The sequence below is a fragment of the Herpailurus yagouaroundi genome, unplaced genomic scaffold (genome assembly GCF_014898765.1).
Source record: "Herpailurus yagouaroundi ecotype Mexico unplaced genomic scaffold, PumYag 159, whole genome shotgun sequence".
In the NCBI taxonomy this organism is placed as follows: domain Eukaryota; kingdom Metazoa; phylum Chordata; class Mammalia; order Carnivora; family Felidae; genus Herpailurus; species Herpailurus yagouaroundi.
In genome coordinates, this window is record NW_024412400.1 from 55,453,267 (window position 1) to 55,467,594 (window position 14,328).

The following is a 14,328-nucleotide window of genomic DNA, read 5'->3' on the forward strand; positions in this document are numbered from 1 at the left end:
TGAAGTCAGACGCTTAACTGACTGAGCCACCCAGTTGCTCCTCATCATACATATGATTTGCAAATATTTTCTGCTAACCCATAGGCTGTCTTTTCATTTTCTTAATGTTATCTTTGTTTTTAATGTGATATATAAATACTTAACATGAGATGTTCTTCTTAACAAATTTTAAGTGTATAATATAGTATTGTTGACTGTAAGTACAGTGTTATATAGCAGATCTCTAGAGCCTATTCATCTTGCTGCACTGAAACTTTATGCCCATTAATTGGTAAGTAACTCCCTATTTCCCTTTCCTTTCAGTCCCTGGCAGTCATCATTCTACTCTTTGATTCCATGAATTTGAGTATTGTAGGTACTTCATATTGGTGGAATCATGCAGTATTTGTCTTTCTGTGACTGACTTATTTGATTTAGTATAATGTTCTTAGGGTTCACTCATCTTGTTGCATATTGCAGAACTTCCTGCCTTTTTAAGGCTGAATAGTATTCCATTGTATGTACATATACATTATGGTTTCCTCTGTTGTGGAAACAACCCAAATGTCTGTCATCTTGTCTACTGTGAATAATGCTGCAATAAACATGAGAGTGCTGATACCTCTTTGAGATTCTGATTTCAATTCTTTTAGATAAATACTTAGAGATTATTGGAACATATGGTAGTTCTATTTTTAATTTTTTGAAGAACCTCCATGCTATTTTTCATTGTAGCTATACTGTTTTGCATTTCCACTGGAGTATACAAAAGTTCCTTTTCTCCATATTCTCATCAATGCTTGTTTTCTGTTGTTGTTTTTTAATTTTTTTTTAACGTTTATTTATTTTTGAGAGACAGAACGAGCAGGGGAGGAACAGAGAGAGAGGGAGACACAGAATCTGAAGCAGGCGCCAGGCTCTGAGCTGTCAGCACAGAGCCTGACATGGGGCTTGAACCCACAAACTGTGAGATCATGACCTGAGCCGAAGTCAGTTGCTTAACCGACTGAGCCACCCATGCGCCCCTGTTGTTGTTTTGATAATAGCCATCCTAAAGAGTACGAAGTGATAGCTCATTGTAGTTTTGATTTACATTTGCCTGACGATTTGTGACCTTGAGCATTTTTCATATACTTGTTTGCCATTTTTGTATGTCTTATTTGGAGAAATGTCTATACAGTTTCTCTGCCCATTTAAAAAATTCAAACTTTTCAACCAGGTTATTAGTTTTTTTGCTCTTGAGTTATAGGAGTTCCTAATATATCTGGGAGATTAACTCCTTATCTGATATATATGATTTGCTGGTATTTTCTCCCATTTTGTAGGTTGTGTTTTCACTGTGTTGATGTTTCTTTTTTCTGTGCAGAAGCTTTTTACTTTGATGTAGTGCCAGTTGTTTGTTTTTGTTACCTGTGCCTTTGATGTCATATCCATGATATCATTGCCCAGACTGGTGTCATGAAGCTTTTCCCTGTCTCTTTTCTTCTGGAAATTTTGTATTCAAGGTCTTACGTTTGATTCCTTAGTCCATTTTGAGTCAATTTCTGTGTATGGTGTAAAACAAAAGTCCAGTTTCATTCTTTGCCATGTGGATATCCTGCTTTCCCAGTGAAAAGGCCATCCTTTCCTCAGCGAATTGCTTGGATCCTCTGTCAAAGATCTATTGATTATAAATGTCACAGTTTATTTTTGGATTGTCAATTTTGTTCCATAGATCTATATATCTATCCTATGCTAGTACCATGCTGTCTCGACTACTTAAAGTTACCAAGTTTTCAAATTGGGAAGTATATGTTCCCAACAACTTAGCTCATCTTCAGAATTGTTTTTGTCTACTCTGAGTTATTTCAGTTTCCTATTAGCTGAGTTGTTTGGAAGAATATCTCTATAAACATTTCATAGCAGGTAGGTCTACTTTTAATTATCCCTTTGTTGCTGATTTTTAATGCTACTTCATTGTGATCAGATAATATTGTCTAATTAATAATGTTTGGAATTTATTGAAGTCTTAAAAATATTTGGATATGATTGTTTTATGAATGTTCTGTGAATTTAAAAAATAATATATATTCTTGGGACTGTGTTCTATAATCTCAGTTAAATCAACTTTGATAGTTAATTATTCAAGTTCTATGTATCCTTCTTATTTTTAGTCTGGTCATTTTGGTTTTGATAGTCTCATACTAGTCCCCCACAATATTGCACATGTGTTAACATTTATTAATTTCTTTTTTTCTTTTTAATAGTTTTTTTTCTGCATCTCACTTCTATGTTATTAGGTGCATTCCTATTATCTTCTTAGTAGATTGTTTATTATATAAAATATTCTTCTGTTTAGTTTTTTTCTTTCCCCTTTTGACCTTGAATTTTACTTTGTCTGAAATTAAAATCGTGAATCTTTTTGTTGTTGTTGTTGGTTTGCTTGTTTTAAAGTTTATTTATTTTGACAGAGATGGGGGGAGGGGCAGGGAGAGAGAATCCCAAGCAGTCCCCACTCTGTTAGCTTAGAGCCAGATGTGGGGCTTGAACTTGGGAACCATGAGATCATGACCTGAGCTGAAATCAGCAGTTGGATGCTTAACTGACTGAGCCACCCAGGCACCCCTAAGATTGTGAATCTTTATGTTTTCTGATAATTTAGTTTTTTACTACACATTTAATTTGTGATATCGTCATGTTAGTAGAGGAAAATTTTATTTGCAGAATGATTTTCATGTGACTTTTCTTTTCTTTTTAAAGATGGGCTGGATTTCTATTATTCCTCAAAACAGCATGCTCAGAAGATGGTAGAATTTCTTCAGTGTACAGTTCCCTGTAGGTATGTTCTGAACCTAAATGTGAGTAAGTCTAAGGAGCTGGTAATGGACATAGGTCACATCCATTCTTCAGGCTTAGACTACTTCTCTTACATTAAAATATTTAAAACTGTAGTCGAAGGGGCTTCTGAGTGGCTCAGTCGGTTAAATGTCTGACTCTTGATTTTGGCTCAGGTCATGATCTCATGGTTCTTGAGATTGAGCCCCAAGTTGGGCTTCACTCTGACAAGGCAGAGCCTGCTTGGGATTCTCTCTCCCTCCCTCCCTCTCTGTCTGTCTCTCTCCAGCTTGTTCTCCCTCTCTCTCTCTCTCTCTCAAATAAATAAATAAATTTAAAAAATTTAAAAAAAAGCTGTAGTAAGAATACTTACATACTTACATAATTAGTAAGCATCTGTTTGGGTTAGCTACTTTAAGGGAATTATGAGCCAAAGAGTACATAAGAATCTCTTTGGGGAGCTAGACCTCACCCTGTGATAAGTAGGATAGTGCTAAACCTTTGATTGAATGTATTTAAATAAGACAAAAGAAAGATGGGGGTAGAGAGCTTTGGGGAGAAGCTTCATGGAAGAGGAAGGCCTGAAGCTCCTAAAATGGTAAATTTTGAAAGGTAGAGTATAGTGAAAGATGAGATTAGTGTGAACAAAGACTTGTGGTGGACATTAGTGTGGCTTTAAATGGATACTGTATATATAGTAGTCTATATATATATGTGTATATATATAGATATATATATACTACTATATATATAGACTACATATATATATGACTATATACATATATATATATATATATATATATATATATAGTCTATATATATATATATAGACTATATACATAGACTACATTGGTCTGAGCCAAGGGCATGTTTTAGAGGTTTTGAGTAGGTAAAGTTGAAAAGAGGTAGAGTGCAGTTTGATTGGTGAAGGTTTTGAAGTGTAAGTGGTTGAAATTAGGCTTTGCCATAATACGGGCATCAGGGAGCTATTTCAAACCTTGGACAGTGATGGTTTGATTTGATAAAAATTGATATTCTCTAGACTATCTAAGAAGGGACCTTTGTCTTTTTATTATTATAAACTTTTTTTCTTAACAGACACAAAGCCTCACAGAGACTGATCTCTCAGGATATCCATAGTAACACATACAATTACAAAAGCACTTTTTCTGTGGAAATTGTTCCAATTTGCAAGGTACTTTTTCTCATTTAATTTATGTCGATAAAAGAATACAAGTAATTAATTGGCTTATATGTAATTATTATTAATTCCTGATTTTCTTCTGGGATTGGTTAAAAATTTAGAGTAACTCTTAAAGGATTCCTTTCTGACATATGCAGTCATGTTAAAAAGATATTAAAATAATCACGCTTAAATTATAAATTGGCATACCTATCATTTTGGTGTACTAACTAAAAGGCCTGTTTGCAGTTTTTTAATGTTCATATTCCTTAAAATTTTTGATCCTATTGGACACATGAAAAGTTTTATGAAAGTTTGAATACAGGAAATGACATTAAAATAATTATCAGTGAACCACTTTGTAAAATGTGTGTAAAATGGATTTTGGCATGATGAAATTAAACAGTATGGTGAAAATGAGATCATAGAATCATTTTTGTGATTTAAAAACATCTGATAAATGTAGATCATCATTTCATTTAATTGCATTAAAGTAAAACCCTGCTTCAAAAATATAAATGAATTAAAATTCAACAAATAATTACTGAGGATCTACTAAATAGAAGGCAGTGTATTAAAGATTATATGTTTAAAGGTCTATACCATATAGGAACTTTTATATCAATATCTACTAATAATGATAAATGCCATAATTTATTGTGACCATCCCATATAAAGTTAATATATTTGAGTATATTTCACTTCTTCACATCTCATTATAATTGGGGTAAATCATATCATTTTGAACATGAGAAAATTGAAGCTTCGGGAGGTTAGATGACTTGCCCAAAGTTACATGACTACAAAATGAAGAAGCCAGGATTTATGCCTAAGTCAGTGATTCTAAAGCTTTTATAAAGATACTTTCTCACTAGTTTATGGTGTAGTGTGTAGTAACGGGAATGAAATGATAGCCTAGAACAGGGTCAGCAGGGGTGCCTGGCTGACTCAGTTGGTACAGCATGTGACTCTTGATCTCAGGGTTGTGATTTTAACCCCCCGCTGTTGGGAATGGAGCCTACTTAAAACAAAACAAAACAAAAAAAAACCCCGCAAAACAGGGTTAACAAACTTCTCTAAAGGGCCAGATAATGAATATGTTTATACAACATAAAAGAGTATTTTCATTAATATTTGGAGGCTTACTAAGTTAAAAACAAAGTACTGGACTAGGTTCTATTAGGGATGCACAGAATGCTCCTTCAGTGGAGGAGCCTATGATTAAGAATAGATATAGCTTAAAACATAACTCTTTTGTATTTTAATGTAGCTTAAAAACAGGTAACTACATTGCTGATAATATTTTCTAGTGTACACATGGACATATGTGCTTTTCATGCATTAAGTCTTTGATTACATACTGGTGCATATAGCCATGATAGACATGTAGCTCCTCTGATATTTGTTCTTTATGGAAATTGAAAGAAATCACAAGTAGATTTAGAAAATCACTCTCCTTCTGATGTTTATAATACTTTAGAATTCACACTGTACTACCATAGAGCAGTAAGCATTCACACTTCAGTAAAATTGAAATAAACTTAATAGCTTGGTGAATAAGATCTGGAAAAATACTTTTAAAGCGTGTTTATTACAATTGATGTTCCCATCTTAAGAAGGAAGAGCTTATTTTTTGTTTCTCTAAGATTTGATTCTTTTCTTTAGGCCCGTTGTTGATAAATAGAATTAAAAATCACATTTTGGTTTGGGCATATACACCTGGGTCAGGCTTATATTGATGAGTGTTTACTGAAGACAGTTATTTAGGATTTGCTTCACTCTAAATGTTAGTTCTTTTGCCTAGGATAATGTTGTTTGTCTGTCTCCAAGACTGGCACAAAGCCTGGGAAATATGAACCAGATATGTGTGTGTATTCGAGTAACCAGCGCCATCCATCTCATAGATCCAAATACCCTTCAAGGTGAGTTTTAGGAAATATTTGCCTTGACAGTTTTGTCCAGCAAGCAGTAATAACTTATGTTATTAATTTTATCAAACATTCTCATTAATTTTTGTTACGAAAAACTAGATAAGAGTTTTACTGCTATTTAGTTCTTACAAAACACTGCTTTTGATTAGTAACCCTTATGTTTTTTATTTGAAGAAATAAATCTGTGAACTTTAAAAAAATTTACTAGTTCTAGTTCATATATTTTTACTGAAATTGACTTATTTATGTCATTTAGTTTTTGTGAATATTTGGGTTCATTGCCAAGTTTCATGTTTAGCAAATATTTCAAAGTTTGGAATATTTGACTTCTTGCAGTGCAATAAAACATTTAGTTTAAATATGGATTTTAACTAATTCTTATTATCACACATAATTTTTAACATTCCTTTTATAAAAACTAATTTTTAAAGATCTCACATTGATAGGCGTCTCAGTACTTGCTTTCATCTTCTACTTCTTGATCTTTTTCATGTATTTCCTGTAATGTAGTTTTCTGTTATAAAAATAGAGTTTATAGTTTTTAGAGTCCTTTATTACCCTTGTCAATTAGATTCATAAGTCAAAGGTATGTTTGCAGTATTGGGATGAACATCTGTCAGGTAGGACTTTACTTACCATAAATTAAGCAGCTAAGATGATTGATAACATTTCTAACATGCCAGCACATGGAACAACTATACAACTGAATGGATCTGATCTTATTTTAAAGGCACTTACCTCTGTGGGATTCTGATGATAGTAACTACTTAAGATATAACTGACACCTGAAATTTCTCTTGTGTTGTGAAAAGTTTGGGGCTGATTTATAGGAGTAAATGATGACTCTAGAAAGTTGCCACTGTGGTTCTGTTGACCTCATGCTTCTCAGTTCATATATATCAACTTCTTCCTAATTAACACATTTGAAATACTTCATTTCTGTTGTTCTTTGATGTTCTGTGTTTATACTTAGTTGCAGATATTGATGGAAGCACTTTCTGGAGTAACCCTTTCAATAGTTTATGCCATCCCAAACAGCTAGAGGAATTTATTGTGATGGAATGCAGCATAGTCCGAGATTTAAAACGCAGTGCCGGGGCTGGAATGATATCAAAAAAGGTAAGTTCTGTCCTGCCCATCTTTTTTTTCCCCCCAATTCATTATTTTGGTCCCTCTCTTGTATTTTTTTTTAGTTAGTATAATTCCAAAATGTGGTTCCAGATAAAGCTAACACCTCATTAGATTACAAATGCATTCCATATTTGTTTTTAGTGTGTGGTCATTGTGGTGAAATTTATTAGACTTAATTTTTCTGGTAAATTCATGTTTCTCTTTAATGTTGGGAACATTTTAAAAAATGTTTATTGTGAAAAAGCATTTCTTTGCTTTACTGTTATATAGGAGGACCAAATGACAAGCAAACTTTTTCTGACTAAAAAGTTTCAAACATTTTAAATTTAAGTATATGTTATCACTACTGAATACTTCAGAATGCATCTCTAAAACAGAACATTTTTCTACATAATCAAAGTATTATCATTCATATATAGTTTATATTCAAATTTCCTTGTTTGTCCCAAAATGTCTCTTGTGTTTTATTCAAAGTAGTACCTAGTTGGGGACCATATATTGAATGTGAATATTATACCTCTTAAATCTTTAACTTAATAATAGTCCCCTTCCATTCTTTCTTTTTTTTTTTTTTTATAACTTCCTAAGGCAACTGGGGCATTTATCTTATGGATCTCTTATTGTTTCCTCATGATGTCATTTAGCTTTCTTTTTAATTTCTTTTAATGAGAAGTGGATCTAAGAGGCTTTCTTAAACTTAGTTTATTTTTGGCCAGAACATTTCAGAAGTGTTGCTGTGCATCTTTTATGATGTATCAAGTCATAATAGCGTTTGGCTGTTTCACTGATAGCCAGATCTCTTCATAATAATGTTATGACTTTTTTCCCATTGTTATTAGCCTGCCTGTCTTCCTTCTTTCCTCCCATTCAGACTGCCCCATATTTAGCCAGTGGGAGCTCCTGAGTTCTTAAAAAAATGTTTTTGAAAGTCTTGTACTTTTTTAGAGCAGTTTTAGGTTCACCACAAAATTATGAGGAGTAAGAGATGTCCCATATACTCCATGCATATACATGCAGGGCATATACATGCTGTTGCCTCCTCCATTATCAGTATCCACCCATGAGAGTGGTACATTTGTTACAATTGATGAATCTACATTGATACATGATAACCATGCAAAGTTGGTAGTTTACATTATGTTTCTCTCTTAATATTGTACATTTTATGAGTTTAGACAAATGTTTGATGATGACATGTGTCCCTCACTATAGTGTCATAAAGGATTTTCACTGCTCTAAAAATCCTCTGTGCCTGTTCGTCCTTCCCCTCTCTCCTAATCTCAGTCACTGATCTTTTTACTGTCTCTGTAGTTTTGCTTTTTCCATAATTGTATATAGTTAGAATCGTATAATCTTTAAGTACCAAATAATATTTCATTGCGTGGATTTACCACGCCTATTTGCCTATTCACCTAGTGAAGGACATCTTGGCTGCTTCCAAGTTTTGACCATTATGAATAAAGTTGTATTAACATCCTTGTGTTTTCAGTTTTGTGTAGACAAGTTTTCAATTCCTTTGGGTAAGTAAATACCAAGGAGCATGTTTTGTCATATCATTTGGTAATGAATGTTTAGTTTTAAAGAAACTAGGGATTCACTTTTTTTTTTTCCAGTTCTTTCCTAAATCTGGGACCTGTCATTTTTCATTTCTCCCTCTGTCTCTTTTCGCCTGAGATTCCTTAATTCCTCTGTTTATTACTCCTAGTTTTTTCCCTCTTGATCCCATTTTACTTAGGTCTCTTTTTGTTAGTAAAAAGTATTGGCAAATGCTATACTTAATTCAGCCTAGAAATTTGAAATGTCAATTATAATTGCTTGTAAAATCCTATCTTGGAAAGGGACTTTAATTGTTTCTAGTTTAAAATTTCAAACTTGGAATGTTGTTTCTGCAATAGGTATTAAGGAAAAAAAGGGTTATAGCTCAAATAGTAGACGTCTAAAAAATTAATTTCATAAAGATTTGGGTTCTGTAGTAGCAGCAGCAGCAGCAGCAGCAGCAGCAGCAGCTACTGGGATTGTGCCGCCACTGGGATTGCTAGAATGTTTTGTCTGAACCTTGGTTTTTTGAACCTTATGTATAAAATAAGGGGTTGCTTAGGATATTTTCTAGAGTTAAGATTCTTGTACTTTTTCAGTTATTCTTTTTGCTCTTTGTATTGCCTATCTCCCTGTGAAAACATTTGCTTTGAAAATTCTATATATATCTGTATTTAGGTGACATTCTTAATGTTTTATAAAGCTTTGAATAAAATCTTAATAAACATACTTATTTTATGTATTCCTTGAGTTTTTCTGTATTTAATACAGTAATTTGTTAATTTTGACAATGTTTCAGAGATCTGAAAAATAAAACAGTTGCTGTCTTTAAAATGAAAATTTAGAAAACCAAAATCAACATTGTATATAGTTTTTGTGAGATGCATTTTGAGTTATGCCTGGATTATTGAAGAGTGCATTTTCTTTCCTGTCAAGCATATGCTTGGGGAAGTCTGGGTACAGAAAACATCCGAAATGAATACAGATAAACAGTACTTCTGTCGCACTCATTTGGGACATCTTCTAAATCCTGGAGACCTGGTATTGGGGTTTGTATTATTTTATAGTATTTTCTTTCCCCTCCCCTCCCCTCCCCTCCCCTCCCCTCTCCACCCCTCCTCTCCCCTCCCCTTCTCTCTTTTATGAGTGTGAGCATGCACAAATGAGTGGGGAAGGGGCAGATGGAGAGGGAGAGAGAATCTTAAGCAGGTTCCATGCCCAGTGCAGCACAGAGCCCAATATGGGGCTCAAACTCAAGACCCTGAGATCATGACCTAAGCTGAAGTCCAGAGTCGGATACTTAACTAGCTGAGCCACCCTGGGGCTCCTATAAGTACTATAGTATTTTAAACTGGCGAGTGACATTGCAAATTTTCTTTGGGATCCAGCAAAGCCATCTAAAATACTAAAGCTGTTTATTCCAAAAAGAATTTAAGAGTTTAGGAGCGTTACAGTTTGCTTATTGGTAGCTAAATTAAACTGGATTGGATAAAAGCTCATAGTTATTCCATTTTGGCCATCTTTTTAAAGAATCATTTTTTTTAGTAAACTAAATGGAACCATCTAACTGAATTCTTTTTTTTTTTTTTTTTTTTTTTTTTTTTTTTTTAACTTTTATTTATTTTGGGGACAGAGAGAGACAGAGCATGAACGGGGGAGGGTCAGAGAGAGAGGGAGACACAGAATCGGAAACAGGCTCCAGGCTCCGAGCCATCAGCCCAGAGCCTGACGCGGGGCTCGAACTCACGGACCGTGAGATCGTGACCTGGTTGAAGTCAGATGCTTAACCGACTGCGCCACCCAGGCGCCCCCTTACTGAATTCTTAATGTTGTACTGATCTATGTCTGTTTTGATTCTTTTGCAATATGATAAGGTGGACAGTGATGGGTAATACATGAAACTCACAGATAGCAGTGCATTTTGTCTTTACCAGTATCTATAAAGGCATGTTCACTGTATAGTAAACTGCAAAACTTTTAATGTGGAAAAGCCTATTAAATGTTAATCTTAGGAACTCTAAATTCCATAAAATTAAAATAAAGTAAAAAGTAATGTGGAAAGCATAAATGTTTCTGTCCTTAAGTGTTTAATTGTTTTTATTTCAGATTTGATTTGGCCAACTGTAACTTAAATGATGAGCATGTCAACAAAATGAACTCAGATAGAGTCCCCGATGTGGTAAGGCTTTAGATTTTTTCCTGTGTTAAAGAGGATTGATAACTCTTATGGGTAAGATGCACGAGTTCACATTTATGAAAATAAAATCTATTTAGAGGTTTCTTTTGAAATTGGAGTTAAGGTGTAATGGCAAAAGCCTTCATGTTCAATCATGTGTCTTTGAGGAGAAAATCCAAGATTTATTGAGTTTTTTTTGTTGCTCTTATAATCTTATAATCGAATTTTCACTCTCTGTCAGAATGGCTTGGTACCATCCGTAGAGCAAAAATAAATTTGCAGCTAAAAATGATGACCTTTAGAACTTAATTTAGGTTCATTCTTTTAGGCTTAGCTTATCTCATATATTGTTCAGTTAAGGCGTTTAGAATTTAAACCATTATTCAGGGGCGCCTGGGTGGCTCAGTCGGTTAAGCGGCCGACTTCGGCTCAGGTCACGATCTCGCGGTCCGGGAGTTCGAGCCCCGCGTCGGGCTCTGTGCTGACAGCTCAGAGCCTGGAGCCTGTTTCAGATTCTGTGTCTCCCTCTCTCTGACCCTCCCCCGTTCATGCCCTGTCTCTCTCTGTCTCAAAAATAAATAAACGTTAAAAAAAAAAATTAAAAAAAAAACAAAACAAACCATTACTCAGGTTATTCAGGCTTAACTATAATTGCAGTTGAAAATAATCTTTACAGTGTTGAGTCTTAGAGAAAGAATGTTACTTCTGAAAAAAAAACTGTTAAATACTAACATGAGTTTATTAGGATCATGAACAAGAGTGAATATGAAATGGGAAAGACTTTATCTCCTGCTTGACTTATCTTTTAAAATAAACACTAATCTCTTTAGCTGTGGGTAAAAATAAAGTCAGGATATAAGAAGGACTCCCCTTCTCACCACCCAGTTGTGCTTTTATTGATTAGTAAATTAGGAAATAGAAGCATAGTTTAGATAAAAGTCTAACAAGGTTGTAAGAGGAGATTAAGACAGTCATACAAGATTTTGCATTGTGTAAAATTACTTTCACTTATTCCACAATTTTTTAAACTGCCCTAGGACATACATTTGTGAAAGATATATGTACTTCTATAAGTGCTTATTAGTAGTAATAAAAGGAAAAATGCCTGCTTGTGATAATATTTCAGGATGATTAAGACATCAGAAATTTGAAGTTTTGGGTATAAAAAAGCAGTTTAATTTTTAGTCACTGGAAAATTTCATTAGTAAATTATAACACTTATGCAAACGATGGCTGACTGCATTTTCATAAAATACTGAGTACATGAAGAAAAATGTTAAAAGTTCTCTTGACCCTGCCTCTTGATCCCTATTTTTTTTTCCCCTAAGATGTAACCACTCATCAGTTTGGTGACTTTTTGGCATTCTCAGAATCTTTCTCTTTTTACTTTATTGGACTTGGAGGCCTCGTTATTTAGTTCCCATTTTTTTGTAACTTTGCAAATATTTCTTTTACTTTTAGGTGTTAATCAAGAAGAACTATGACCGTACCAAACGTCAGCGTCGTAGAAACTGGAAACTGAAAGAGCTTGCAAGAGAGAGAGAAAACATGGATACAGATGATGAAAGGTCCTACTTTTCTTTAAACCTTATATGTTGTCTCAAAGGAAATCCTTACAATAAATCTTTATAGTTTTTATATTTTATATAGTCATCACATGATTATTCCATTCAGTATTAATTTTGTATTCTTATTGTGTTAATTGAATCAGTGTAAGAGGATATCGAATCAATGTAGGGAGGATATAATGATATTTAACAGATTTGGGTTTTGACCTGAGAATTGCAACATTGTTGTAAACAACACATTTGAAAAGTTAACATTAGTAATTACATTGTGGATATCGCAAATAGCAAGTGAGTACTTACGACTCCAGATGAAAAGAAAATAGCCCTTTAATATCAAATATGCTGTCTTTCTTTCTTTCTTTCTTTCTTTCTTTCTTTCTTTCTTTCTTTCTTTCTCTCTCTCTCTCTCTCTCTCTCTCTTTCTCTCTTTCTTTCTCTCTCTCCCTTCCTTCCTTCCTTCCTTCCTTCCTTCCTTCCTTCCTTCCTTCCTTTCTCTTCTTTCATGAAATTTATTGTCAAATTGGTTTCCATACAACACCCAGTGCTCCCAACAGGTGCCTTCCTCAGTACCCATCGCCCACCCCCATCAACCCTCAGATTGTTCTAAATATGCTGTTTTTCAAACAACTTAAGGAGAAATGAAGATGTTGGGTTCTAGAAAATTATATTGGATGATTGAAAAATGGTTTTAATAATGGTTAAGACACTGTCTAAAAAAATGAGTTTAAATAAAATTGTGTCATGAAATGTGAGTGGTAAATAGCAAAATAGAGTCTCATAATGTAATGTAAAGTAAGTATTTATAAATATATAATGTTAAATTAGATATTATAAGTACATATTTGGTTATTTCATCTATAGACTTAAAAGTGCATGTATTTTAACTTAGCCATATGACTTGAGGGGAGGGACATTAAAGTTTATTTATTTTTAGAAAGAGAGTGCAAGCAGGGGAGGGGGAAAGAGAGAATGAGATACAGAATCATGATCAGGCTCCGTGCTGTCAGTGCAAGCCTAATGCAGGGTTCAAACTCACAAACTGAGATTATGACCTGAGCTGAAATCAGGAGTTGCATGCTAAGTCCAAGATGTGGACTGAGCCACCCAGGCACCCCAATTGTGTATGTATCATGTAATTTTGAAAGAAAATATTTTTTTAAATTTGTCAGACTATTTAAATTTTTTTTTTTTTTTAACGTTTATTTATTTTTTTGGGACAGAGAGAGACAGAGCATGAACGGGGGAGGGGCAGAGAGAGAGGGAGACACAGAATCAGAGACAGGCTCCAGGCTCTGAGCCATCAGCCCAGAGCCCGACACGGGGCTCGAACTCACGGACCGCGAGATCGTGACCTGGCTGAAGTCGGACGCTTAACCGACTGCGCCACCCAGGCGCCCCGATTGTCAGACTATTTAATTAACATCCATATTTGACCTTCAGTTATTATTTTTAAAGATTTTCATACATGGAACACATTTATCTTACAGTGCTGAAAATGAAAACAACTCAATACTGTCTTGGTAAAGATGAAATATTTAAATGTTTCTTTATTCTTCTGTAGGCAATACCAAGATTTCCTTGAAGATCTTGAAGAAGATGAGGCAATTAGAAAAAATGTAAACATTTATAGAGGTTAGTGTTTTACGAGTGTTTGATTTAAGTTGCATCTTTTGCTTTTGTATAGATATGTTAACCCCGTATAAGTATTTTGGTATCTTAAACTTTCATTCCATAAATGACTTTTACTGTGTGGTTTTAAAAGTCCTCTATTTAAACATTTGCAAAAAATAAAAACACTTGCAGAACAGTAGGACTTATTAAAATGTTGTTTGCCTGATCATATTTGATATCATTGTATCCGAGCATGACCCTTCAAGTTCCTGATCTCTACTAGTGGATATTTATTTATATATTTATTCAGTTCAGTCATTTAGTGAATATAAATGCCTGCTCTAGATATGGTACAAGAACTGCTAATATAATGTTTAAATGATAGTAAAGATGGTAGAG

General features: G+C 34.1%; 1 protein-coding gene across 2 annotated transcripts in view; it reads left to right on the forward strand.

Moving 5' to 3' along the window:
* Positions 1-14,328, forward strand: part of NMD3 (NMD3 ribosome export adaptor) — a 32,792-nt gene that overhangs the window by 17,018 nt on the left and 1,446 nt on the right. For both annotated transcript variants that reach the window (XM_040480638.1, XM_040480639.1), the window contains exons 8-15: positions 2,719-2,797; positions 3,892-3,988; positions 5,781-5,898; positions 6,881-7,026; positions 9,511-9,623; positions 10,681-10,753; positions 12,212-12,318; positions 13,880-13,950. In XM_040480638.1, coding sequence (XP_040336572.1) covers positions 2,719-2,797; positions 3,892-3,988; positions 5,781-5,898; positions 6,881-7,026; positions 9,511-9,623; positions 10,681-10,753; positions 12,212-12,318; positions 13,880-13,950 — 804 coding nt within the window. The remainder of the gene's footprint in view (positions 1-2,718; positions 2,798-3,891; positions 3,989-5,780; positions 5,899-6,880; positions 7,027-9,510; positions 9,624-10,680; positions 10,754-12,211; positions 12,319-13,879; positions 13,951-14,328) is intronic.